The 25,409-nt window shown below is 42.2% G+C and overlaps 3 protein-coding genes across 18 annotated transcripts in view; 1 reads left to right on the forward strand and 2 right to left on the reverse strand.

The window, feature by feature from the left end:
- The first annotated feature begins 88 nt into the window (after positions 1-88).
- The window catches only part of PMS1 (PMS1 homolog 1, mismatch repair system component), a 107,318-nt gene continuing 81,997 nt past the window's right edge, over positions 89-25,409 (forward strand). For 6 of the 13 annotated variants that reach the window (XM_038585126.1, XM_038585136.1, XM_038585135.1 and 3 more), the window contains exons 1-2: positions 19,231-19,321; positions 22,317-22,468. In XM_038585126.1, coding sequence (XP_038441054.1) covers positions 22,337-22,468 — 132 coding nt within the window. In that variant the 5' untranslated portion in view covers positions 19,231-19,321; positions 22,317-22,336. Of the gene's footprint in view, positions 486-18,560; positions 18,718-18,928; positions 18,951-19,230; positions 19,322-19,616; positions 19,745-20,266; positions 20,287-20,462; positions 20,483-22,316; positions 22,469-24,778; positions 25,009-25,409 lie in introns of those variants that run through there. The other 7 variants (XM_038585133.1, XM_038585127.1, XM_038585129.1 and 4 more) reach the window with 7 other exon arrangements.
- ORMDL1 (ORMDL sphingolipid biosynthesis regulator 1) lies at positions 7,358-19,102 on the reverse strand. Of its 4 annotated transcripts, XR_005385026.1 has the most exons (5): positions 19,020-19,102; positions 17,104-17,284; positions 12,863-13,014; positions 10,890-11,015; positions 8,775-8,904 (listed from the first exon to the last, which is right to left on the reverse strand). XR_005385026.1 is itself a non-coding variant. In XM_038585146.1 (4 exons), exons 2-4 carry the CDS (start codon positions 17,275-17,277, stop codon positions 8,769-8,771), a joined length of 462 nt encoding a protein of 153 aa, XP_038441074.1. In that variant the 5' UTR covers positions 17,278-17,284; positions 19,020-19,102; the 3' UTR covers positions 7,358-8,768. The 4 variants fall into 4 exon arrangements, 3 of the variants coding, with proteins under 3 accessions (XP_038441074.1, XP_038441075.1, XP_038441076.1); XM_038585146.1 differs by lacking the exon at positions 10,890-11,015 and having other exon boundaries at positions 7,358-8,904; XM_038585147.1 differs by lacking the exons at positions 10,890-11,015; positions 19,020-19,102 and adding an exon at positions 18,514-18,698 and having other exon boundaries at positions 7,358-8,904.
- LOC102153091 (chromobox protein homolog 3-like) lies at positions 23,526-24,425 on the reverse strand. Its single transcript, XM_038585145.1, is given in 2 exon segments — positions 23,526-24,175; positions 24,177-24,425. Coding segments are annotated over 2 exon segments (624 nt in total). The 5' UTR covers positions 24,230-24,425; the 3' UTR covers positions 23,526-23,604.

The following is a 25,409-nucleotide window of genomic DNA, read 5'->3' on the forward strand; positions in this document are numbered from 1 at the left end:
CGCCCAAGGGGCGCCACAGCTCCCGCAGCTTCCGGCCCGGCCCGGAAGTGACGTCACCGGCGTCTCGGCGCGGCCGGGCCCTCAGGGCGCCGCTGCGGGGCTCGGCCCTGAGCTGCCCGGGGCGCGAGCCTGCGCTCAGGCGTCCCCTCAGGCTAGGCCGGAGCGGCCCGGCCGGGTCGCTGCAAGGTCACGCGGCGGAGTCGCCCGACGCCCCCGCACTAGGTTCTAAGCACTTCGCTACGTTACGGGAGAATTTGGGTTTGCCTTCGGCCGGAACTGGGAGCCGCTGTGAGGGAAGGCTGGTGCGGATCGCCCGCCCTTCCGTCTCTGAGGAGCCGTGGCCGAAGCAGCTGACGACCGCAGGGCCGGCGTGGAGGCCGCGGGACCGGAAGCGCCGCGGGACCGGAAGCGCCGCCGCTGGGGTGACGTGTGTCGCCCGCTGGTCTGGGGTTGAGGAGGCGCCGCGGCTGCGCCGTCCGCCCGCAGTGAGTAGACGCCGCCGCCCGTCGTGGCCGCGCCGAGCACGCGCACGCGCTCCGGGCCCCCTTCAGCGCTTGGGTCGGTTGTGGGCCTTTGGGGTTCGCGTTTACTGCCGTGACCTTGCCGCCCCGGGCGTGGACACATTTACCCCAGAGGCGCTCCTCGCCCGCTGGGCCTCGGCCCCGGCGAGCCGACCCAGCCAGGAGGCCCCCGTGTGCTGCCGGACGCCGTCGGGCGCTTGGTGCGGGGAGTCACGGGGCCGCCCGGGGACACGCGCCTGTGCTCGGGACCGCCGAGGTCTTGGGGGTCCCGGGCGGGACACATGACGGGCGGAACCGCGACCTCGGGGGACAGCTGTGCTGTGCCCGCCAGGTGTCTCCCGCCAGGTGCCGACCGCCCCCCCCCCCCCCCCGTGCCTCCCCGCCAGGTGCCTCCCCGCCGGGCACCCCCCGCCGTGCCTCCCCGCCAGGTGTCCCCCGCCAGGTGCCTCCCCGCCGGGCACCCCCCCCGTGCCTCCCCGCCAGGTGCCCCCCCCCGCCAGGCACCCCCCCCCCCCGTGCCTTCCCGCCAGGTGCCCCTCCCCGCCAGGTGCCTCCCCGCCGGGCACCCCCCCCCCCCCCCGTGCCTCCCCGCCAGGTGTCCCCCGCCAGGTGCCTCCCCGCCGGGCACCCCCCCCTCGTGCCTCCCCGCCAGGTGTCCCCCGCCCGGTGCCGCCCCGCCCGGTGGCTCCCCGCCACCAGGTGCCTGCTGCCCTCATCTCCCGGATGAAGCAGCTGGACCACACAGCTGGATTTGCAGGCCACACAGTTCTTGGAATTTGTTTCCTCAACTTCCACAAGATAAAATAACTCCTATTTTCCCCTAGGACGTGCGGCTGACCCACAGAAGACAAAAAGAGTAAGACCCAAATGTCAAGAAAAAGTAGTTATCCTGGCTGCATGATTAGAGGTTCCTTTCTGTTAACTGCTGAAATCTAGTCTGACCATAAAAACCTCCCTCCTGGGGGATCCCCGGGGCCGAGTCCCGTGTCGGGCTCCCTGCATGGAGCCTGCTTCTTCCTCTGCTTGTGTCTCTGCCTCTCTCTCTCTTTCTCATGAATTAAACAAAACAAAACAAAACAAAACCTCCCACCTGTGGCATTTTCCTAGTTTGAATTTCGCGCGGCAGGTGCGTCTCTCCACGCCCTCAGGGATCACGGGCCGCGGGACTCCTGGCGGACTCCATCCGGGCGCTGCTGTGGCCCTAACGCCGCTCACCGGGAACCTGACCTCTAGGACGCAGGAGGGAGGAGCTCCTTCTTCCTCAGGGTGATGGCACGTGAGCAGCAGAAAGAATAGGTGCCTCTACCAGGACCGCGGGGTTGGCTAGCCATGGTTTCCGTGCCCTTTACTGTTGGTGGAGAGGCCTGACTGGGCCTTCACAGACTTACGTCCGCGGTGTGAGTGCCACTCCTGGACGGTCCCCGAGAAATACGGCCTGACTACTGTACCTTCCCCTGGAATCCAGAATCAAAATATGCCCATTTTGTCTGTGCTATTGCCTGATTCTTCATTTTTAAGTTTCAGAGGAAAATTATATGTTGAAGAATCTTTGCAACACTCATTTCCTAATTACATCTTACTGAATTGGATTCTATTTTCATTTATTATTTCATTTATTACATATTGATTGGATTCTTTTTTTTTTAATTTTATTTATTTATTTATGATAGTCACACAGAGAGAGAGAGAGAGGCAGAGACATAGGCAGAGGGAGAAGCAGGCTCCATGCACCAGGAGCCCAACGTGGGATTCGATCCCGGGTCTCCAGGGTCGCGCCCTGGGCCAAAGGCAGGCGCTAAACCGCTGTGCCACCCAGGGATCCCTATTGATTGGATTCTTTACGAACTTCATCAGTTGTTAGAGATAAAAGTTAGGATCCACTCTCTATCTTCAAGGAACTGAGACTAACACTAGGTGATTACAATGCAGCATTATGGAAAGTGTGCGCCCAGAGCGGGAAGTCCCTTGGGGAGGGTGGTGTCCTTGCCACAGAAGTACCCAGAGCCTAGGCTTCACATTGGTTTGTCAGATCTGGAAGTGACTGGACTTGGGTGCTGTCACACACTCAATCTGCTCAGAAACTGCTTTGTGAAGACCATAGACTGATGTGTTAATTTAAAAAAAAAAATGTAATGATGAAGGAGGTAGGTTACTTAAGTTTACTGTCCTCACCTTCTCTGTATTGAGCAAATGACAGTGAAAGCCAGATCCAAATTATAATCAGAATTTGACAAATATGGAATGGAAGCAATAGAAATGAGTTTGGGGCTCTTAATGGTTAATATTTCAGGCCTGATGCATTTCTTTTGAGTCCCCCCTGTCTTACATTCTTCATGGGTTGGATTGTGCTAAAAATAGTCGTTTGTCTTTCTCCTTTTTAAAGAGTTTTTTTTGCTGACAAGTATCTCTTTAGAAATCGTTTCATTAATGGTAATACAATCAGTCACGTCTCATCCTTGGAAGATATTTTGCTTTTTTTTTTTTTTTTACTTGCTGAGCCATTATGCTTATTTAACAAATTTACCTTCAAAGGATTTATTTTACTGTTGTAAAATATATGCAACAAAATTTATCATTTTAACCATTTTTAGGTGTACAGTTCAATAGCATTAAGTATATTCACATTGTTGCGTAAACATCTTTATCATCCATCTACAAACCTTTTTCATTTTCCCCAGTTGAAACGGTACCCATTAAACACTAATTCTCTATTTCCCCTTCCTGCTAGCGCCTGAAAACCACCCTTAGGTCTCTGACTACTCTAGATACCTCATATAAGTGGGATAATACAATTATTTGTCCTTTTGTGACTGGGTTATTTCACATAGCATTAACGTCAAGGTTCATCCAGTGTGGTAGCATGTGTCAGAATTTCTTTTCAAGTGGAATAATAGTCTATTGTTTGTATATATGTTGTTTATCCATTCATCTGTCAATGGACACTTGAGTTGTTTCCACCTTCTAACTATTATGAGTAATGCTCCTATAAACATAGGTCGCACAAATACCTTTCCAAATCCCTGCTTTCACTTCTTTTGGGTATATACCCAGAATTGGAATAGCTGGATCATATGGTAATTGTTTAATTTTTTGAGAAATTGCCTTACCCAGATGATCTTATTTTTCAAGTGCGTGGGGTCTATGTGTATTTTTGGCAGGGGAAGGAGGGGGTGAATCTTTTTGTTGCTCCCATATACTCCCTATGACTGTTAAGTACCATGATAGAAACATATGACTTGATAATCCATAGGAGGAACAAAGGTTTCAAAACAGAATCACTGCTTCAGGTTTTCTGTAGTAGGTGATATATTGGTATTTTCTCAGCAATGCTAGTTATATCATCTGGCCTTTCTGTTCCCATTTAAAAAATTATAACATGAATAATGAATACTTATCTTGTTGATAATACACTCAACAGTTTTTTTTTTTTTTTTTTTTTTGCAAAATCTGGACAGTTTTCAAAAAATGTCAAAAGAAATTTATAACATTTGGAAAGCCAGAAATTTTACATACTATAAAACTCCTGTCATAGTTTATATTTTAAAAAGAGTTCATGAGAGACACAGAGAGAGAGGCAGAGACACAGGCAGAGGGAGAAGCAGACTCCATGCAGGGAACCTGACTTTGGACTCGATCCCGGGTCTCCAGGATCACGCCCCTGGCTGAAGGCAGCGCTAACCCGCTGAGCCACCTGGGCTGCCCCTGATACAGTTTTTTTTTACTATAGTTCTTATAATTGAGAATTTATTTTTATCGATATAATTATTTCAGTTAAAGTGAACAATCATAGTGATAAACTTGGCCTATCTGCTAAACTTAGAATTACATAGAACTTTAGTACTACAGGTTAAGTCATTTCCGTATCATTAGTTATCAAAGGCTTGAATGAGTCAAAAAATGTAATAAATTAACAATGCTGAACATAGAATCCAAATGTATTTCTCCTAAACTGTTTTGATTATGAAAAGATTTCAGATTATGAAAGTGTCAAGAATACTATCAAATTCTGTGAACCCAACACTTAAGAGAAATGTGGCCCTATACAGTTGAAGCCTTCTATGTACTGCATACCTAAGACGTTCAGTATTCTAAATGAGTTTACAATTCTCATGTGTTCATTTGAAGCAAAATGAAAAATTTTAAACCCCATATAAAACTACCTGTTCAATCATTTTTTTTAAATAAAGATTTTATTTATTTATTCATGATAGGCATAGAGAGAGAGAGGCAGAGACACAGGCAGAGGAAGAAGCAGGCTCCAAGCCGGGAGCCCGACGCGGGACTCAATCCCAGATCCCAGGACCACACCCTGGACCAAAGGCAGGTGCCAAACTGCTGAGCCACCCAGGGATCCCCCCCGTTGAATCATTTTTAACTGGAACTGAAATTAGGGAGTAAATTCAAAACCTGAGGCATTTCAGAACTGTTCTTTTTGACATTAGACAAAATGAAGGAGAGTTTATCTTTGCTATTCTCTTATCCGCCTTCCTTCCCTGCCCATTACTACTACAAATTTCCTTTTAGATTATTTTTAGACCTGTCTTTCCAATACTGAGCCTGTTTACATTTCCTACCTCAACACGTAATATCCATAGTAATTGTTTTGAAAATTACTCTGTATATCTGTCCTGTTGGAAGCATTACAAAACTACGTTGGTATACACTGGGTTGCTGCATTTGTCTTTTTCAAGATTAGCATGAGAGCATTTTGGGGTCATATTTACTGGTGACGTATTAATAAAAGATGTAATATAGGAGAAATACATTGCATGACAATAAGTTTCAACTTGAGCTAGATGAGATGTATCAATAGGCTAAAATCTAACAAGATGAGGTTCCACAGGAAAAAGAAATCTTAAACTTGGTTTAATAAATCCATTAAGTATATAGAGGGAAAGCCATCATTTAATGGCACTACATGTTGAAGAGTTGAGGTTTTAGTGATTGCAAGGTGAATCAGTGATAGGTAGCTGCCAGAATAGCTAAGATATTAGGCTATATTAAAAAAAAAAAAAAAAAGAAGGATCCAGAACAAGGGAAGTGGTACCATTGTAGTGACATCACCTCTTATAGTCAGCTCTAGTGCTGTATAACAATAAACTGCAACTCAGAGTGGAATTAGTAGGAGAGATTTGAAACCATAGCGTATGGAAAATGGTGAAGACTCTGGTAATGGTTATTCAGTGCTATTGATAACAGTTTAAAAGTTGAACAGTTGAAGAGTTATATAGAACGAGGATTAGATTTTGGTTCAATGTAAAACAAGTTATAAATTCCATTACAAGAATGCAGCCTTATAAGTCTTCCTTTATTAGCACTAACACAGAACTGAATGGAGGTGTGATGGTTAATAAAAATTCAAGGTAAGGTAAGGAGTTGAAATTACATAGCCTCTAAGGTCTTTTCCAACTGTTAGCATCATATAACTCCATAAGGCTAATTCATACAGGTATTAGTTAAGGACATCTTGTTATGCCCCTTATGATCTTTATAGTTCAGTAGACCATAGTGCCATAAACCTAAAAAATATAGTTCTATGTTTAAGAAAAAAAGGGGAGGCAGATCAAAAAGATACAGAAACCAATTTGGAAATTGCCACTGGGAACTTTGACTTCCAATGGCCAAATCTGGAGAACCACTTGGAAAGACTAATGACGACAATAATGAATTGTAAGCCAAAGAATAAGGTATGTGTAAGTCCAAAATAATACAAATGATTGAATATAAGGAAAAGGAAAAATCTTCCTTACAGAATTCCAATAAATGTAGGAATAGGGAAGAAAACCACCATGGAACTCCATAATGGTTGCAGGGAAAATTCACCAATGAATGCTAAAATTAGTGGCACTCCTGAGCTCCTGTACATTTAGAAACTGCCATTGTTTCCTGACTTGAAAATAGGAGCCATTATAGCATAGCAATTAGTTTTGTTCGAAGTAATAGTCATTATAGATTTTATTTTTAAAAAAGTTTTTTTTTACATTAAACTGTACAAACTTGTGAAAATTGGGAAGTTCACCTAGGTGTTAAGAACAAAAAAGCATATCCCAAATTTGATCACTTCCCAACCACTCCATCAGCTATTCCCCTAGTCTTAGCTACCTCTTGCCTATAGTAGTTTCCCAATTATTCTTCCTCCTTCCTATTCCTTTACACTTTATTCTCAACATTAGCCAGTAACCTTAAAAAAAAAATCAGATCTCTTTAATCATCTATGTAAAATTATCCAATGGCTTTGTCTAGCTTAGAAGAAAATTTGCTTATTACTTTGGCTAACAGAGGCCTATATATATGATCTGACTCTTACCTATTTCTCTGACCTCATTTGTTACCATCCTTATCCTCCTTATTATTACTCCTTTCTAGTCCAAAAATCACCTTAGGAACATTAGAAGACCTAAGGTAGGCTCCCCTGCCTTTTATGTGCTTAATTTTTTTTTCCACTACATTTATCACTACATGAAATAATATGTTTTGATTGATTTTTTTTTAACCTGTTCTCCAATTTGAATGTAAGCTTATATGGGAAAAGATTTGGTTTGTCTTGCTTACGAACTGTAACCACAATACCTAAAACATACCTACACCAGAGTGAGCCCTCAAACATCTATTGAATAAATATTTTTAAAACACTGAAGGGTGGGAAGTGGAGAAAAAAGGCCTGTATTAACAGAACTGCCATCTCTGAAGTCTGTGCAAAAAATGTTAAGCCTTTAATATAAGGGAAAAGGAATATTTTCAACTACCTTAATTTTACAAATTCAGTTGCTTAAAAAAAAGCCTTGAAAAATAAATATGACACTGCTGAGTGAATTTGGAGATTATTTGCAAGAATCTTACATGAAAGAAAAATTTTATTCAAGTATAGATTACTGGTTTAAAAAATACAAGGGAAAAGACAAACATATAAAAGCATTATTATACAACTGATTTCTAAACTCAATAGTTTGGAAATACAAAACAATGATCAATACCCCTAGAAAGTCAGTTTATTGAAATAAATTGATTTTTCAGTTGGTCTGTAACTCTCTTCACTCAGGTTTACAAATACTACTGGATTTTTCAGTTTCATCCCATATCAGAACTTTGTTTTTGACATGTTTTCTTCTCAAAGTATAGTTATTTGTGGCAATTAATGTCAACTATAGGAAGATTCTCTAAGTTACAGGAATTCAATATGGTTGCTGCTTTGGAAACAGTTACCACTTGGGTTAATCTACACCAAGACTAAGACCCATGTAATGAAAGGTAAAACATTAATGGGCAAAATATGGGTATTGAGAGCAGGGCGTCTAAGAAAAGACAATGTTTTCTTATACTGCAGATCTGCTAGAGAAGACTCCATTATTTACTTTGGTATTACTGCTAGAAAAGCAGTTTCTGTTAGACCACAGGTTGGCCGTATAGTTCTCTATTTTATGTTTCTTTTTCTAAACAGCAGCAGACTTTAACAATTAGACTGAACAATCAAATAAACAGACACCTTTAAATTACCATATATCTTAACTGTGAAATAAATTATTTTCTTAATTGGTTTAGCAGCCTTGTGTCTGGAAAGGCAGCAAAACCCATTCTGTTCCAAAATTAGAAGACTGACTCAGAGGCTATTTGTAAGATGCCTGGCTGTCTTCTATCACCAGTCATGAAGGTAGGGCCTCATGAACCCAGTAATTAAATAAATGTAAAATGACCTCATCCATCAATACAATGTTGAACCAGCAAAAGCAAAAAAGTACAATCATAAAGTAGGGATTGGCCTGTATAAAACAAGAGGGAAATATCCTCTTATATGACACAAAAGGAATACATATGGTAATAAAAATTACAATAAACTTATAAAGAGATGATTCTGGTTTACACGCATGTCTGCTTAAACTGAGTGATTGGAAATTTTCTTTTCCTAACATAATGCCCCCTCGTTATAACCTAAGCTGGTCTTAGTGTCTTATAAATCTCTTATTTCCTTGGATTTATCTACTATACCCTCACTTTACAGCCATTTAACTTATAAGCTGGGCCTGCCCAGCCTGCCTGTAAAGCCTCTCTTCAGAAAGATACCACATGCATTAAACAGAGGCATCTTCTAGTAAATATCTGCACTTCAAAACAGCCTATGAAGAACCAGCAACTGGCCCTCCAATGTAAATACTTCTCATTTCACATTTTCACAGAAACAGTGCAGTTTACTAACCACTCCTTATAGAAAACTGAGTAGCTATAAAATTTTTTGTTCCATTTCAAAACACTTCAATACTTGTTAATTCCAAAGATCCGAACACCATGTAGCTGTGGCATTTTAGGAATCAGCACACTCAGGAGGGAAGCTGTGTTTAGGATGAAGTGAGTTGGATCATACTTCGTATAGAAACTTGCCAGAAAATATCTGTAGAAATAAAAATTAAAAATATAAAACATATAACATGTAAAATCTGTAAAAAAAAAAAAAAAAAAAAATTTAAAGGTAAAACAAAGGTCACTGAAACATAAATACCTAAAAGCAGAATCACTTCCGAGCACTAAAACAGTTTTACAGTTTGGGGCCTGAATTAATTTGGGATTAAACATTTTTTTTTCATTTGTTTTTACTGAAGTTCAATTTACCAACATACAGTATAACACCCAGTGTTCATCCCATCAAGTGCCCTTCTCAGTGGCCGTCACCCAGTCACCCCAAACCCCGGCCCACCTCCCCTTTGCAACCCTTTGTTTGTTTCCCAGAGTTAGGAGTCTTTCATGGTTTGTCTCCCTCTCTACTTTTTCCCCACTCAGTTCCCCTCCTTTTCCTTACAGTCCCTTTTACTGTTATTTAAAAATAGTAGTGGAGGCATATATGCACATTTTGCATTTCTGCAACTATGTTGAATGCATTTAAAATAATGTGCTTGTGGGGCGCCTGGGTGGTGCAGTCAGTTGAGCCTCCAACTCTTGGACCAGGTCATGATCTCATAGCATGGAGTCAGCTTGGGATTCTCTCTCCCTCTTCCTCTGCCCCTCCGGCTCATGCACTCTCTCTCAAATAAATAAATCTCAAAAAAAAAAAAAAAAAAAAAAATAGGAGTATGTTTGCACTTAGCAACCTTTAAAGCAGAGGTCTTCCAAATTAGGGTTCAGACATTTTCTGAAATTTCAGGTATAGTTGTATTTGTGTGTATGTTTCTGAAGAGAAGTTCCAGGTCCAAAACATCTATCATATCCTCAAAGAGTTTTGTGACCCACTAAAAGGTTAGAAGCTACGGCTATAAAGCTGTGAAAAATGGGGTGTTAGTACATTAGTACAACTCAGTATCTTTGAAAGAAAATAAATACTTGATTGCCCTTTTGATATTCTCATTTCCATACTGTAGCTGAACAAGTCGATAACCACTTCAACTGGAAAAAGACACTGTGGTAAAATTCTAGCTGCTTGCTGTAACTGAATGTATGTACACATTCAAAGACATTCAACATCTGAGAATTTGTTTTAACAAACCTAGGCTACCTCTAGGACCATAAATCAAGTCAGAAGGTCTAGTTTTACCCAAGGGTACATCAGAGTGTGGACACATCATCTGGCCACTGAGAGTATCCTAATATCAATAGGATGTAAGACTAAAACATCATACTTCACTGGATCATAACTAAGAAGTTAGTCTGCATATAGGCATTTGTCTAATTAGTACAGTACTTCCTCTAAGTACTGTCAGTAAGTTCTAGGAAGGGGAGAAAAACGTCTTGTGTATTGTGGTTAGAAAAGAACAGCTATTTTCAGGTATGGCTAAAAACATCACAGAGAGCTCTATACATGATTTTCAGAACCATCCAAAGAGAAATTCTTTAATTTTCCACCAATTTTGCAACTATAACCAGAGAATACTTCTTGAGAATAAACCATATTCTTCAATCTTTAGTCTAAACCCTTTCTTCTAGGTTTCATATCCTTGACAACTGTTTTTACACTTCCTTCACTGATACCACTTGCATTTAGTAAGCTCATTTGATTTCCCATAATCATTATGGGCTTAATCTGTAACCTCATATGTTGGAAATAGTCTTATCTTTTTGGAATGGCCTCTCATCACACTGTAGCATATGTCCTCCTTTATTCTTTTAATGAAAATTAACTGTATGTGTAAATTATATGAAAATTACTTGGTTCTTACACAAAAACCTACACAACCCTCCAAGGGGATGCAAAACCAAAGCAGGAATTGTGTAATAGCATTTATTTGCCAGAAAGTATACTGGAAAGAGACCTGTATTAGAAGCTAGAAGTTTAGGGTTTCATCTGGGCTATGGACTCTAACTAGCTGCAAGATCCTGAACAAGGTAATGCATTTGAGCCTGTTTCTTTATCTAAAAATCTGGGATAACATTGCATGCCCCACCTACCTGACAAATGATGATCAAATAAAAAAATGTGAAAGCACTCTGAAAAGTATCAATGCTATATAGATGACTTTAATGCTGTCTCTTCAGTTATATAAGGAATTTAATCACAGAAATTTGAAATCATACCTGTTGGTCAAAAATATATTTTTAGAAATACGGATGTACACAGGTACATCTTAGTTGACTATTTTGTGATAGCTCTTATTGAAAATTCAGGATGTCAGGTTTTTTACATTAATTATAATGCAATCCTCAATATTTTATAGATGAGGAAACCAAGGCTTTCAAAGAAATGGCCAAAAGTCACACAGCTACAAAGCAGTAGAGCTAAAATCCAAATGTAGGGCTGTTTAAATAACTATTATTACTGTTACTGCATTTATCTTTGCTAGATCATACAAATCATTTAGCTTTTGATGTTAATTTTATATAGGGCTGAAACAAAAATTTAAAAAATTTCCTCAAAGTGCTATCAATATAAGAAAAAAGAAACCTACCACTTTATCAATTTATTCTTTTCATTTGAATGTGCCTCCCTTTCTCTGCACATCTGTCTAAAATCTGCCCTCCTTTAAGTCCCAGTTTAAGGAATCCTAATGCCTCCAAGAATTCTTTCCAGTTACTTCAGACTGCACTGATTTTATCATGGATGTGTTACTACATATAAGCTACGTGGTACACAGTGTTTGATAAGATGTATTTAAAACATCTGCTAGGGATCCCTGGGTGGCGCAGCGGTTTGGCGCCTGCCTTTGGCCCAGGGCGCGATCCTGGAGACCCGGGATCGAATCCCACGTCAGGCTCCTGGTGCATGGAGCCTGCTTCTCCCTCTGCGCCTCTCTCTCTCTCTCTCTCTCTCTCTCTCTCTCTCTGTGTGACTATCATAAATAAATAAAAAATATTTAAAAAAAAAAAATAAAACATCTGCTAGACGTATGCAACTATACTGAGTGTGGAATTCAAAGCAATCTATGTACTTATAAATTTTTTTGCAGAAACAAACCATTTACAAAACCGGAGATAATACAAAGTGGCATAAATAACAGATATGTAATAATATTAATGATGTTCAAAACAGAGCATTATTACTTAAGGTTGGGTGCTAAGGAAAAGACCTCATTGAGGAAGTAGGACTTAAATCTTGAAAAAAGAGTAAAAGAAGGATAAATTAAGAAAGGAGAAGGTATTTCAGGTGGGAGAAATGATTTGAACAAAGGCATAAAAATAGGACTACACATAAGTATCAAGAAGTGCTGCTTAGAAGACCTAGACCAAGTGGGAGTTGGGTGGCAGTAAAATATTCACATAAAGGTAGGAACCATTTTGTGGAGGGCCCTGAATATCAAATAATAGGAGGTAATATAAGGTTAGATGCTTTAAAGATAGATATTATCTAATTTATTTCTTATGACATCATATTGAGCTATGTACTATTAGCTAGAATTTCATTTATGAGCAAACCAAGCAAGCTGGGTGATAAACACAGGATTCATCCCAGGTCTGTTCTACAATGAAAACCTAACTTTTGTTGTTTATAAACTATACAGCAGTCTCTCCCAAGGAGTTTGAACATCTAAAGTGGGGTGGGTGAGGTGTGGGTCAATGAAATTCATCTGAAATTATCCAAATCCTTGTTTAGGGAGATTAATCTGAACATAAGACAAAATAAGATTATGTGTAGAAGTTTCTTATAAGCAACTCAAAAATATGAACTAGAATACATTTTGACCTGTATATCCTACAATGTTTAAATATACTGATGGGCACATTATACTGTCTCCATATATTATTGACTGAAGTAAAACATGGTTTATTACCAGCCTGTCAAAGATTTTGCCTGTATTTTATGCTCTAAGGTAGCTATTTATTGGTAGAAGTTTCAACAAATACTGTTTCTAATTGAAATTCAACATAATAAAAGGACAGCTTCCTCTTATCCAACCTTCTTCATACCTAAGATTTCCATCACTTACAGAATTATTGGAGAAATTGTGAAAAACTTCCGTGAAGATGTAAACTGTACTCCATAGTCCAGTTGTTCCCAGTGAGTTAGAAGCCTTGCTTTACCCTGGTCAGGAGTTTCAAAAGGTGTTCCTTTTACTGCATGCAAAAATACATACATCCCCTGGAAAGCAAACAAGGGGACATATATTCAATATTAACATAAGCAACCAGAATGTAGGGCAAAAACTGCCATCAAAGGTACAATCAGAGTATTCAACCAATAAAGAGGGAAAGGTTTTTTGTTGCTGAGGCAAAAGCCGTGATGCTACCTTGTCAACTAATTCATTCTTGAAGGTTAGTAGAAGCCTATGTGCTTATATGGAATTTAATTGAAAATATTTTCATTTATAGCACAATATTTTGTTAGGATTGTTTACACGTTTGTTCTCTCATTAGCCTGAATACCTCAGGAACAAGGGTTGGTACACAGCAAGTATTAGACATTAAGCCAAGATGACAGTAAGCTGAGGAATGTTTATTCTGTAAGCATAAGGAAACCATTTTCACATGGGCTTTACAGGAGACAATAAAACAGAAATGGAATACTTTTAAATTCTGAGGAGTATGTGTGATCCAAAAAAGTTAATTTCTACTCTAATCCACGCATGTATTAGAATCATTAAAGAGAAAAACCACCTCTCACTATTTCCTTCAAACTACATGTATCTCTAGTGTTTAGAATATTCAGAGTATCAGATATCCTTTTCAGTTAAATAGAATAAAATCTTATCTACCATATATCTTCTATCCCATTATTTTTAATAGGTTTTCTATAAAATTTAGTGATGGATGATTTATACCCCAATCAAAAGAATTGGGGAAAAAATATGTAGCTCATGGTTGGTTGTTAATATTTACTGGCTCAAACTGAAGAAAATTCTCATTCATGTTAAAAGCCAGCCTAAAAATTTCATGAAATATTAATACCTCTATTTTTTTAAAGATTTTTTATTTATTTATTCATAGAGACACAGAGAAAGAGAGAGAGGCAGAGACACAGGCAGAGGGAGAAGCAGGCTCCATGCAGGGAGCCTGACGTGGGACTCAATCCCAGGTCTCCAGGATCACACCCCAGGCTGCAGGCGGCGCTAAACCGCTGCGCCACGGGGGCTGCCCATATTAATACCTCTAAATGTGAAGTATAGCACTGTAAAAATGAATAAAAACAATCACTACAGATTTCTACTGTATGGTTCAGAAAGGCAAAGACAGTATTTTTTCTAACCAGGGATAACAACTAGGTCTGTTTTCTCCCATTTAAAAGCGTTTAGTATGTATTTCACATTTTTAATTGGTTTAATGTTGTCTATCTTCAAAAGGAACTTAAGTTTGGAGTCACGTTAATTGCTACATCAATGGCTGGTAGTTAAGTTTTTAGTGTGGTGGACTAATAAGTCAGAAGGTTGCTTCCCAACATGTTGTCAATTACCTATGCTTTCCTCATGGCCATATACTGTGCTTCAAAATCTCAACCAACTTGAAAACATCTGGGCAAGGGGAGAGGGTGACTCTAAAGTACATTTAATACATCTGCCATTGGAGAAGGGAAATTATGTAACAATACAGACTAATCCAGCAAACATTTATATAGATCTTCAGAGACATGAAAATAAAAAAGACAAATTCTCAATTATAAAACTATGATAAATACATGATAAAAGAATATAGCATGGGAGTTCTATAGCCTCCTAGAAAACGAGATATTTGAGTTTTCCTGGATGAGGAGAAATCAGCCTGCAGGAGAGGATGGAGGGGAAAGTATTAAAAGAGTGGATAAAAAAAAATAAATAAATAAAATAAAATAAAATAAAATAAAATAGTGGATAAAGAGCTTAAGCCACAGCAAAAAGATGAGGGCAAGATAATTTTCATTATTGTTAGAGCAATACTCATGTTTAGAGATACGTTGAGGTAAGATTGAGTCCTTTTCTTGCCTCTGTACTGTTATCAACTGGTCTTATATGCCATGTAAGGAACTTGTTATTTTACTATGAACAGAATAGAGAATCAAAGAAGAACTTAGAGCATGATTTGAGTATATATGCACTTTGAAAATAATTCTATGCCAAGTTGGAATGGAGAACAGTAGAGGAACATCAAGGAAACCATTTGATCTACTGGAATAATCCACCTGAGAAAAAAAATAAGGGTACAAATTATAGCAATGCCAGTGGGGATCAAGTTGAGAGACAGCAAAGCAGGGCTTTGACTAAATGGATATGGAATACAGAGGAAAAGGAGTTAATCTAAGAGTAGAGTGACCATGTATCCTAGATAGCATGAATGGTCCTGATTTACACCTATTTCCTTAGTTATTATTTAAGCTCCCTTTTACTCTCAAAACAGTATCAGTTTGGATAATTCATTATATGAATTGCTTCACTTTTCACATTCAGCTATCTGGTGTGACATATTGGGCAGACAGTGGTGCCTTTAGATTAGATCAGGAACAAAGTCAGAGTAACAGGTTTTGAGTGGTAAGGGACAGATCAGGAATGAGTTCAATTTATAATTGCTTGGCTTAAGGTGCACGGTAATCTGGCAATATTAATGTGAGCATCATCATTCTACAGATAGAAACTGCAAATATGGACAGATGAAGTAATCTTTAAGAACATACAGCATAAAAAGAGATGGAAGAAAAGAGCCTTGGGGACAGCAGCATCTAGGAGAGGAAAACAAAAGGAAGAATGTGCAAGAAACAGAAAAGGAAAAATCAGGAAAAAAAAAAAAAGTGATCCCATGAAAGCCAAAGGAGATTCTAGTAAAGGGATATAATTTTTGTCAAATATTTCAGAGAAATTACTACTTAAAAATAGCCCTATCAAAGTCCATTGCATAAAATGGACTAAATGGACATTCATATATTTTTACCACCACATTATCCTTGTCCTCCTCCAAATTCAAATAATCTTCACAAGATAGGAAATAAATAGTATTAATTAAAGAAGAAAAAAACCTATTTCCCCTGCACTTTCCTGTCTTATTGTTCCAAGTTCTTCATTTTCTGGATATCTTTCAGCAAATATGTAATTAATCTGAATTCAATTAAAAATCAACTAATAGGGGATCCCTGGGTAGCGCAGCGGTTTGGCGCCTGCCTTTGGCCCAGGGCGCGATCCTGGAGACCTGGGATCGAATCCCACATCGGGCTCCCGGTGCATGGAGCCTGCTTCTCCCTCTGCCTGTGTCTCTGCCTCTCTCTCTCTCTGTGACTATCATAAATAAATAAAAATTAAAAAAAAAAAAAGTTAAAAAAGATTTAAAAAAAAAAATCAACTAATGGATTTCTCGCCCTTTGTTCTGCTGTCATACACTGTTAAGAAAGGTCACTATCAACGGTTTTTTTTTTTTTTTTAAATAGACAATTTTCAAGGCTGCATAACATGGTTAGTAGAATCAACTGAACCTCTGATACTTTGTAGAGCTATCCTATAATACAAAAGAACCACAGGCAACATGAAAAAGCTAAGGCACCATAAGATCCTCAATCACACAAGATATGATTAAGCTCAAAATTTCTATACTGAAGAAGGAAAGCATACTTACACAATTTAGAAAGGACTGAAGTTGTTTAAACAAGGATTGAAATCAAAGATGGTTATTAATCAAAACCCATAATTATTTCTGAAGCATTCTGGTTAATCAATATATAACAGTAGCTTGAATTAGTATCTTGTAATTTTTGCTACAATGACCTACTATTTTCTAGATTCCATAAAGCCAAAAGGAAGAAAAAAAAAGTGTTACTTAGGAAAAAAGGCCCAATGTTTAAATATGAAGTATTAATAGAAAAAAAAATCATCTCCCAGATTAGAAGTCTTCAAAATTGTCACATAATTTAAAAATCACTGAACTGTACTATGTCAGCAAATTTTATATTACATAGACTATGAATTATATCTATATAATAAAACTGTTAAACTAAGTCACATGTTTTTCTTTATAACATAAAGCTGTAACCTTTTAAAAATTGTTTCAATATATGTAACATAAAATGCACCACTTTAATCATTTTTTGGTGTACAGTTCAGTGGTCTTAAGTACATTCACATTGTCACACAACTGTCACCACCATCCATTTCTAGAACTCTTTTCCTCTTGCAAACCTAAACTGTACCCATTAAACAGTAACTCTCTATTTCTTCCTCCCTGAGTCCCTAACAGGCACTAAACTTTGTAAGTGCTTAGTATAAAATGAAATTCTTACCAGATTATGTATAACATTCGTTAAGGTCCAAGCAACTGGAACACTGAAGAAGGGAATACTGAGTAGGACAATATGAAGTAAGCCAACTCCTAACCCGTATGTCAGCCACATACCCCGGCTGTTCATTACACGGGTATTTGGATTCACCTCGCTGTGAGCAACTCCAACATTCATGTTTGCTCTGTAGGAAAGAAAGGAAGTGAAACAACAATGATAGAACTGGGAACCTAAACACTCTTTATTCTGACAAAGTGAGTGTTACTAGGATCATTCTCTAGTTGTTCTGAAATAGAACACACTCACCAAAATATGCTATTTGCAGATGCTGATGAAGGTAATAAATAATCCTTAACATCTGACTTCATGGTAAGATGGACAAGACTTATTTTTATGGTTCTTATTGAAAAAATAAATTAAAATCCCTTTCTTAAAGCTTGTGTTCTACCATGTTAAGTTTTTCATGAATCAGGGACAGGAAAACTCACACTCAAAGGGAAAACCTACATTTTCTTCTATCATGAAACCAAAGTGAAAGCTGAGGAGCTAAACGTACTAACAGAATAAACTAACCTATATATATATTTTTTTCTAACCTATATTTTTTTAAAAAAAGCAAAGATGCAGCATTATTTACAACAGCCCAGATAGAGAAACAACCCAAGTGTCCACCCACAGATGAATGGATAAAGGTGTGTGTGTGGGGGGGGGGGGGGGAGTATGCGGATACATATGTGGAACAGAATATTACTTAGCCATAAAAAAGAATGAAATCTTGTCATCTGCGACAGAGTGAATGGACCTGGACAGAACTTTAAGTTGTATCAGAAAAACAAATACCATATGGTTCCACTAATGTGTGGAATTTAAGAAACGAAGAAAAAGATGAAAATACACTCTTACATACATACAGAGAACAAACTGGTGGTGGTTGCCAGAGGGGAGGCTGGTGGAGGGGATGGGTGAAATCAATAACGGGGATTAATACTGTTATCCTGACGAGCTCGGAGAAATGTACGGAATTGCTGAATCCTCGTATTGCACACCTGATATTAATATGTTTGCTAAGTATACTTGAATCAAAGTCAAAAAAGGCAAAGTGGACCCAGCCAGTGAACTGTGAGTGGCCAGCCTCTGCCACCCAATGTCACGTCTCCCAACAGTGGCTGGGTTCAAATCACTGCTTTTTAAATAACCGAGCCTGGGGGGAACATGGGAGGGACATCTACGTGGTCAAGGGATACGGTTTGTCTCTCAATCTCGTGACACGATAAGGTTAAAACAGTCTTTCTTCCTTTAACCCGTCAACTCCCCTAAAACTGGTTTTTTCCCCCCTAAGTGTTCCCGTTTATGGGATTCAGACGACACCACCGCCAAAACGGGTATCCGTTCCCGCCGCAATGCTGGCCTTTCCTCGGTTGTGAGAGGCCCTCGAACAAAGTGCCAGTGACCGGGGAACACCGGTCATCCCGGAGAAGCCGGCGGCGAGGCCGGGGGCAGCCAGGGCACGTGGGGGACGCGCACGAACGGTCTCCCCTGGAAATACGCGCATCGCTTCGACCGGAGACGCGGCATTAAGAGAGTTTCTCGTAACCGCGTCCAACAAGTGTTTCCGGGGTGAGTGCCCCAGGCCGCCCGGGATCGAACGCGCGCCGCGGCGCCCGGCGGTCACGGCCGCTGACGCCAACGCGCAAGCCTCTGAACGCCGCTCGGCGTCACGCCGGTGTGCCCAGGCCGTGGCTTCGCCCGGAGATGCCGCGGCCCGACGCTTCTCCGGCTCCTCGCCGGCTGCCGAGAAAGCTGCCCGGCTTCTAGGCTCCAACTCTTCCCTCCCAGCTGGAGGCCAGGCGGTGCGGCTCCGCGGCCCCCGGGGCCCGCCGCTTCCCCCAGCCGCCCCCACGCGCGCCCGGCCCACTCACCCGGAGGCCGGCCGGCACCGGAGCAGCCCCGCGGCGGCGGCGTCCCCCGAGGCCCACCCAGCGGCGGGCGGAAGCGCGGCGGGCCCAGCGCGCCGCCCGGGCATTGGCTGCGGGCCGCGCGCAGCGCACGTTCCCCGGCGGGGGGTGGGACTAAGCGCCGCGCGCCGGGGGCGGGGTCTGGGCGGGGCCTCACGGCGGCCGCAGGGGGCGGGGCCCAGGGCCCAGGGGGCGGGGCTCAGGGGGGCCACAGCCGGGGTCGCCGAGTCGCCGGAGGGTCGCCGCCCGCCCGCGCGGGCCACAAGGTAGCGTCGCGGCCTCCCCGGCCGCCGTCCCGGCGCCCTGGCGCTCGCGGCAGCCCCTCCCGTCGGCCTGTCCGCTGCGGCGTGAGCGCGCCGCCGGCGGGCGAGAAGCCGACGGAGCCCGGCTGTGGGCGCGCGCGGGTCGCGGGCTCCGGGCTCCGGGCAGGCCGCGCCGCGTCCTCCCGCCGCAGCGGGGCCGACCGTGCCGCTGCCCGCCTCCCAGAAGCCGTGGGCCGGGCGGGCCGCCCTCCGGAAGTGAGGCCTTGCTGCGCCGCGGAGGGCCGTCGGGGAGTCCGGGGCCCGGGGGTCGCAGGGCGGCGCACGCGGTCCCGCTCTCGGCGCCGAAGCGCCTTTCCCGGTGGCTGCGCGGTGCCTGCTTGTCCCCAGGGACCGCGGGCGGCCGACTCCGCGGACGGTGCCCTTCAGGTGCGCCCCGCCCCCCGGGAAGCGGTCGCGGACGTTCCCGGCGCTTGGGCCGCGTGGCCCGCCGTGCGCGTGCGGAGGACGCTGCTGTGCCCGGGCCCGGCGGAGGGCGGCAGCCGGCGACGGCACGTGGTGGCCCCGCGTAGGGAAGACGCATCCGCGCTTGAGGTTGGGGGCCCCGGGGCCGAGCGGCGTCCCGGGGCCGGTGCCGGCGGGAGGAGACGCCGCGGCCCTCGGCGGGCAGCCCCGAGGCGCCGGGGTCGCTGGCCTGCGCGTGAGGCCGGGCAGGCGGCGTCTCCGGGCGGCGGCCGTGCGGGTCTCACTAGCTTTGGGATCCTCCGCCTCTTGGTCTCGAGCCTGTAACACCCGGAAGTCCCGTTTGTGGCGGAGGCCGACGCGGCGCGGGGAGTCCGAAGGGCTTCGGCCCCCGGCGTGAGGCAGCAGCCGCGGGGACGGGAGCTCGGGCAGGAGCCGGGGCGCGTGTGAGGCGGGGTCCTGCAGGGCGTTCCAGGGCCGGCACCTGAAGGGCCCCTGAGGATGAGGAGGCAAGGCCGGGCGGGGGCGGGCGAGGCGGCGGGAGCGGGCCGCGAAGCGAGGGGGCCGCGGTGATCGGAATGATCGGATGAGGAGGGCCCTGCCGCGGGTGGCTTAGGCCTGAGCCCGCGTCACGGACACAGACGGGCCGCACCACGAGGAGCTAGAGGTGCGGCTTCGGCGGGGCTGCTGCCAAGGACGACGCAGGTGTTTGCTCCTAGTCACTAGAAGAGCAGAATGAAGCAAAGGCACGGGGATGGCAGCAGGAAGAAAGTCTGGTTTATAAACGTTTGTTTTTAAGTAGCCTTGACGGCGATTGTGAGAAATGCAAATTTTAGTGTGGGAAGACCGAGATCTCTTGGTGGATTGATGGACTGATTTTTTCTTTTAAGATTTTATATATTTATTTATGAGAGACACAGAGGGAGACAGAGGCAGAGACACAGGCAGAGGGAGAAGCAGGCTCCATTCCCTGCAGGGAGCCCGACGTGGGACTCATCCTGGGTCTCCAGGGTCACGCCCTGAGCCGAAGGCAGGGGCTAACCGCTGAGCCACCCAAGCATCCCAAGATTGATTGATTTTTAAAGATTTTCTTCATTTATTGGAGACAGAGAGATTGACACAAGCAGGGGGGAAGGGCAGAGGGAGAGGGAGAAGCAGACCGCCTGCTGAGCAGGGAGCCCCATGCGGGCTTGATCCCGGGACCCTGCCATCGTGACTTGAGCCGAAGGCGGTCCCTTCTGACTGAGCCACCCTGGCACCCCGGGGATATAGATTAGACTAGTTTGACTTCAGAAAGAAAGGGGGGGCGGGGAGAGAAAGAAAAAGAGAAGATAATCATTGGGGTAATAGGGTGGAGGGAAGATTTTATTTTTGCTTTGAAGGTCAAGATGCCTGAGGGGGACTGGTTAAACAAGATGAAAGGTCTTAAGAGAGGAGACCTTGACCTGGGAGTTAGGGGAAAAAGTGTGGGCAGAGGCGCAAACGTTTTAAGAAACCAGAGGACATGGGGGTTGGGGGAGGTAGGAGGTATGTGAACGTAGAGTTTGTGCTGCGGTCTGCCTTGACCTCAGAATGGGGACAAAATTGGGGATTTGAGGGAAATACAGGAGATTTTGGAAAAGAGATTATAGAGAATGAGGCAAAAATGTTGAGGGTAATGAGATTGTCTGGAAAGAGTAAAAGGTGAGATGATGCTGGGTTTCTGCTCCAAAGTTTGATCGGTGTTTTCCTTAGATCTTGGCATTCTCAAAGACAGAAAACCTCTTGAATCTAAGCCTGGTCTGATTCCAGGCCATGGGTTAACTGCTGGGGTGGTGGGGATTAGAAGGTGGGTGGGGAGCCTGTTCATTTTGGAGTTTAGAGGAACCTGGTGTGGGCCAAGTATTCTGGGATCTTTAACATGTGTATGCCGTGTTATATAATAAGTTATATTCAGGGGCCCCTGGGGGGCTCAGCGGTTGAGCATCTGCCTTCTGCCCAGGGCGAGACCCCGGGGTCCTGGGATCGAGTGCCTCGTCAGGCTCCCTGCAGGGAACCTGCTTCTCCCTCTGTCTGTGTCTCTGCCTCTCTGTGTGTGTCCCTCATGAATGAATAAATAAAACCTTAGAAAAAAAGACATTATAATTCATCAAAAACATATAGATGACTAATGTTTGAGATTGCCATTAAGGTTTATGGCTGCCTGATATTTTCCACGTCCCAAGGGGGCAGCACCACTTGGTCATTCCTACCCTGGTGGGTCATGTATTATACTCATTGGAGTTTAATAGTATAATGTTTTTCTTACTCTTCTTTATTACCATAGTATGATTTACCAGCTAACCTCTCTGTGCCTCAATCTTACAAAATGGAAGTGATAATGCCACCTACTTTAAAGAATATTATAAGAAATAAATGATTTAATACTATGTGTGCTTATAGGAGAGCCTAGCATAGTGGGGAGCTCATTAATGTGAGCTACAGTTGATTATTGTTGTCACTATCAGATCTGTTAGGAATGTTTAACAATTTTATTTTTTCAACTTAATTTTATCTTTAGCTACCCTACTAAAAGCTAGAATGAAACAGTTGCCTGCAGCAACAGTGCGCCTCCTTTCAAGCTCTCAGATAATCACTTCAGTGGTCAGTGTGGTAAAAGAGCTCCTTGAAAACTCTTTGGATGCAGGTGCCACAAGCATAGATGTTAAACTGGTGAGTGTCCCTAAGAAGCCAAATACCTTTAAAGCAAAAAAGGGCTGGGCAAATGATTTCTTCTTATAACTATTACCTTTCTCTTCTTTTTTTGTATTAGTAAATTATTTTTAGGATATTGCATTTTTTGTTGTAAGAGTAAATTCTTAAAAATAAATTTTAATCTAGATCTGCACTACAGTAACACTAAAGGAAAATTTAAAAGCAAACTTATTCTTTAGGACTCCATCATATAAAACGTGAATCTAATTTGTTATTATTTTCTACTAATTATTCTTGGTTATTCATATTTACTTGCCTTATGCTCATTTGCATTTTGTCTTTTCCATCTAATCTAATTTCAAAACTATATCCCTGGTTGGCTCATAGTTTTCACATTAAAAAAAATCTTAAATGATGTATATTAAGTCATTGAGTTAATATGATTTATGACATTTAATGATAGTTTGTTACAGTTAGCTTGCATGTCTACCTTCCTTATTATAAACTACTAGCTTGTAGTGGTAAGGTCTATATTTTTTAATTTTTGTGTCCTCCATACCTACCCAGTACCTGGTACATAAATGGTGAGTAAATTGAGTGAATATAGGAATACACTTTTTTGTAATCTCCTAATTATCAGATATTTTCATTTAGTATTACAGCATTAGAAATAATAATGATAAAAATTGTTGTAGGAAAGAAACCCTTTTCACGTATATACACAAATACAGTTTATATATAAAATGCACGTATTTGCATATATATACATTCATTTGTGGTTGCAATTGTTCCTTATAAAAACTCTTAATTACTACTATACTTCTTTTTTTCTTTTACAATAATTAAGGTTCTGATAACTTGCCCAAAGTCCTATAATTAGTAATTAGTAGTGAATCTGAGATTAGAGTTCAGGTCTTTCTGTTTCTAAAACCTATTCAAGATCTTTGCTCTGTGCTAGTGGGGTTTTTTGTTTTGTTTTGTTTTACTTTGTTTTGTTTTTTCCTGATAAGGAAACAATTACAGAAAGCTTTTATTTGTTCAAAGTAACCAGTGCTATAGATGCAAAAAACCCCAACTCCTCCAACACTACTTCAAAACAAACATATCAAACTTGATTTTCATTAGAATATTATTTCTAATGAAATATTATTTCTTCACACCAACAAATCAAAAAACAAAGATATATATATATATATATTATATATATATATATAAAACAACACAAACAATTGTTGAGCTTCATCTTTTGGACAAGAATGCCAAGTTAGTCTCTCTTCATAAAACGCAATTACAATTTGAGGACACTTCATATTTGCCTCTTTTGCCAGCACCGAGTCTGCCTCATCTGAATCTTTCCATTTCATGAGAAACATTAATTCTCCACTGCTGTCCATGGCACCAATTATTCGTTCAGGATCAAGACTTCTGGCAAAGCCTCTTGTTTTATCAGCAGCATCTCTTTTCTTCTTTGATTTGCTATCATCAGATTCACTGTCAGATAAAGATTTTCTGTTAGTACCATCTTTTTCTTTACCAGCTTTTTGGGAATTAAGAAATGCTTCAATTAACTCTGGACAATCTAAATTTTCTTCAGGTTCCCAAGTACTGTCAGCGTCTGTAAATCCCTTCCACTTCAGGAAATACTCCACCTTCCCATTCACTACACAGTGGTCCAGTACTTTTTCTACCACAAATTTTTCAAGCTCCGCCTCTTCTACTTTTTTTCTTTCCATTCTGTGTCTTTCCCATTTTTTGCAATGTAGTTTTACTGAGGGCCATTTTTTATTGCAGACTTGAAGAGCTATTATTCACCACCTTCAAGCTACCCCGGGTCCTGGGTCTCTATGCTAGTGGTTCTAATAACATTTGGGTGCATCAGAACACTTTATTAAAGTGTTTATTAAAACAGTTACCAGGCCCTAGAATATCAGATTTTATTTGGGGCCCAAGAATTTGCATTTGTAACAGGTTTCTAGTTAATGCTGAGAACTGCTGTTCTATACCACATGAATGCTGTATTTGTTCAAAAAAAAATATACATCTGGCCCTTGAACAACACAGGTTTGGATGGACTGCATGAATCCATTTTGACATGGGTTTTTTTTGTTTGTTTGTTTGTTTGTTTTTGGTAAATATAGTACAAGTACTATAAATGTATTTTCTCTTTCATAGGAGTTCTTAATAACTTTATTTTAAAATGTAATTTATTGTAAGAATGTAGTATATTAATATATATAATATACACAATATGTGTTAGATGACTTTTTTTGTTATTGCTAAGGTTTCTAGTCAATAGAAAGCTTATTAAGAGCTTACCTCATGTCATAGATACAACTCGATAACACTCAACGTCAGTGTAAATAACCCAGAAAAGACCTGAAGTCTGGCAAAACAAACTCCATAGCTAAAGATAAAGAAAAGGCCACATGAAGGAGTAGAAAAGGCAGAAATGCATTCGGGAGTGAAACAGACCATGATGGTCCATGGAGGGGAGAAAGCTGCAGGCATGGAGAGAGGAGAGAAAGACTGTATCACATTTGGGAACCTGCACAGGGAAGGTAAATCATCATAATATTTGGCTTTGAAAGCCAGAGGGATTGAATTTGATGAATTCTTAAAGCAAGCAGGTTTTGAAGCCTGGAATTTTAAAAATCAGCAGGCTCCATTCTGGGAGAACCTGGAGGGCAGGCAATAGGAAGCTGAATCCCCACCCTTAAAGAGAGCACAACAAATAGCCCTCAGTTACAGCTTAGAAGCAGCAGTTTGAAAATGGGAGGGAGAGTACTAGTTTCAGAGTGTGTCCTAGAGTGCAGGGATCACTGAGGGACTCCTCCAAGGAAAAAGGAGTGAGAAGACACCATTCCTCTCCCATACCCCTGCCAGCATGAACACACAGCCACCCTATAAGAATTAGCCACTGACATTTTCTTATACCAAGGCCCACCCCCCAACCCCTAAC

Source organism: Canis lupus, chromosome 37 (assembly GCF_011100685.1).
Source record: "Canis lupus familiaris isolate Mischka breed German Shepherd chromosome 37, alternate assembly UU_Cfam_GSD_1.0, whole genome shotgun sequence".
NCBI lineage: Eukaryota > Metazoa > Chordata > Mammalia > Carnivora > Canidae > Canis > Canis lupus.

Excerpts from the sequence above, each read along its gene's own strand:
- ORMDL1 (XM_038585146.1), bottom strand. The coding sequence starts at position 17,277 with ATGAATGTTGGAGTTGCTCACAGCGAGGTGAATCCAAATACCCGTGTA. Across the intron at positions 13,015-17,103 it reads CGAATGTTATACATAATCTG|GGGATGTATGTATTTTTGCA; the intron begins GTAAGAATTTCA and ends TTTGCTTTCCAG. Across the intron at positions 8,905-12,862 it reads ACAATTTCTCCAATAATTCT|ATATTTTCTGGCAAGTTTCT; the intron begins GTAAGTGATGGA and ends TTATTTCTACAG.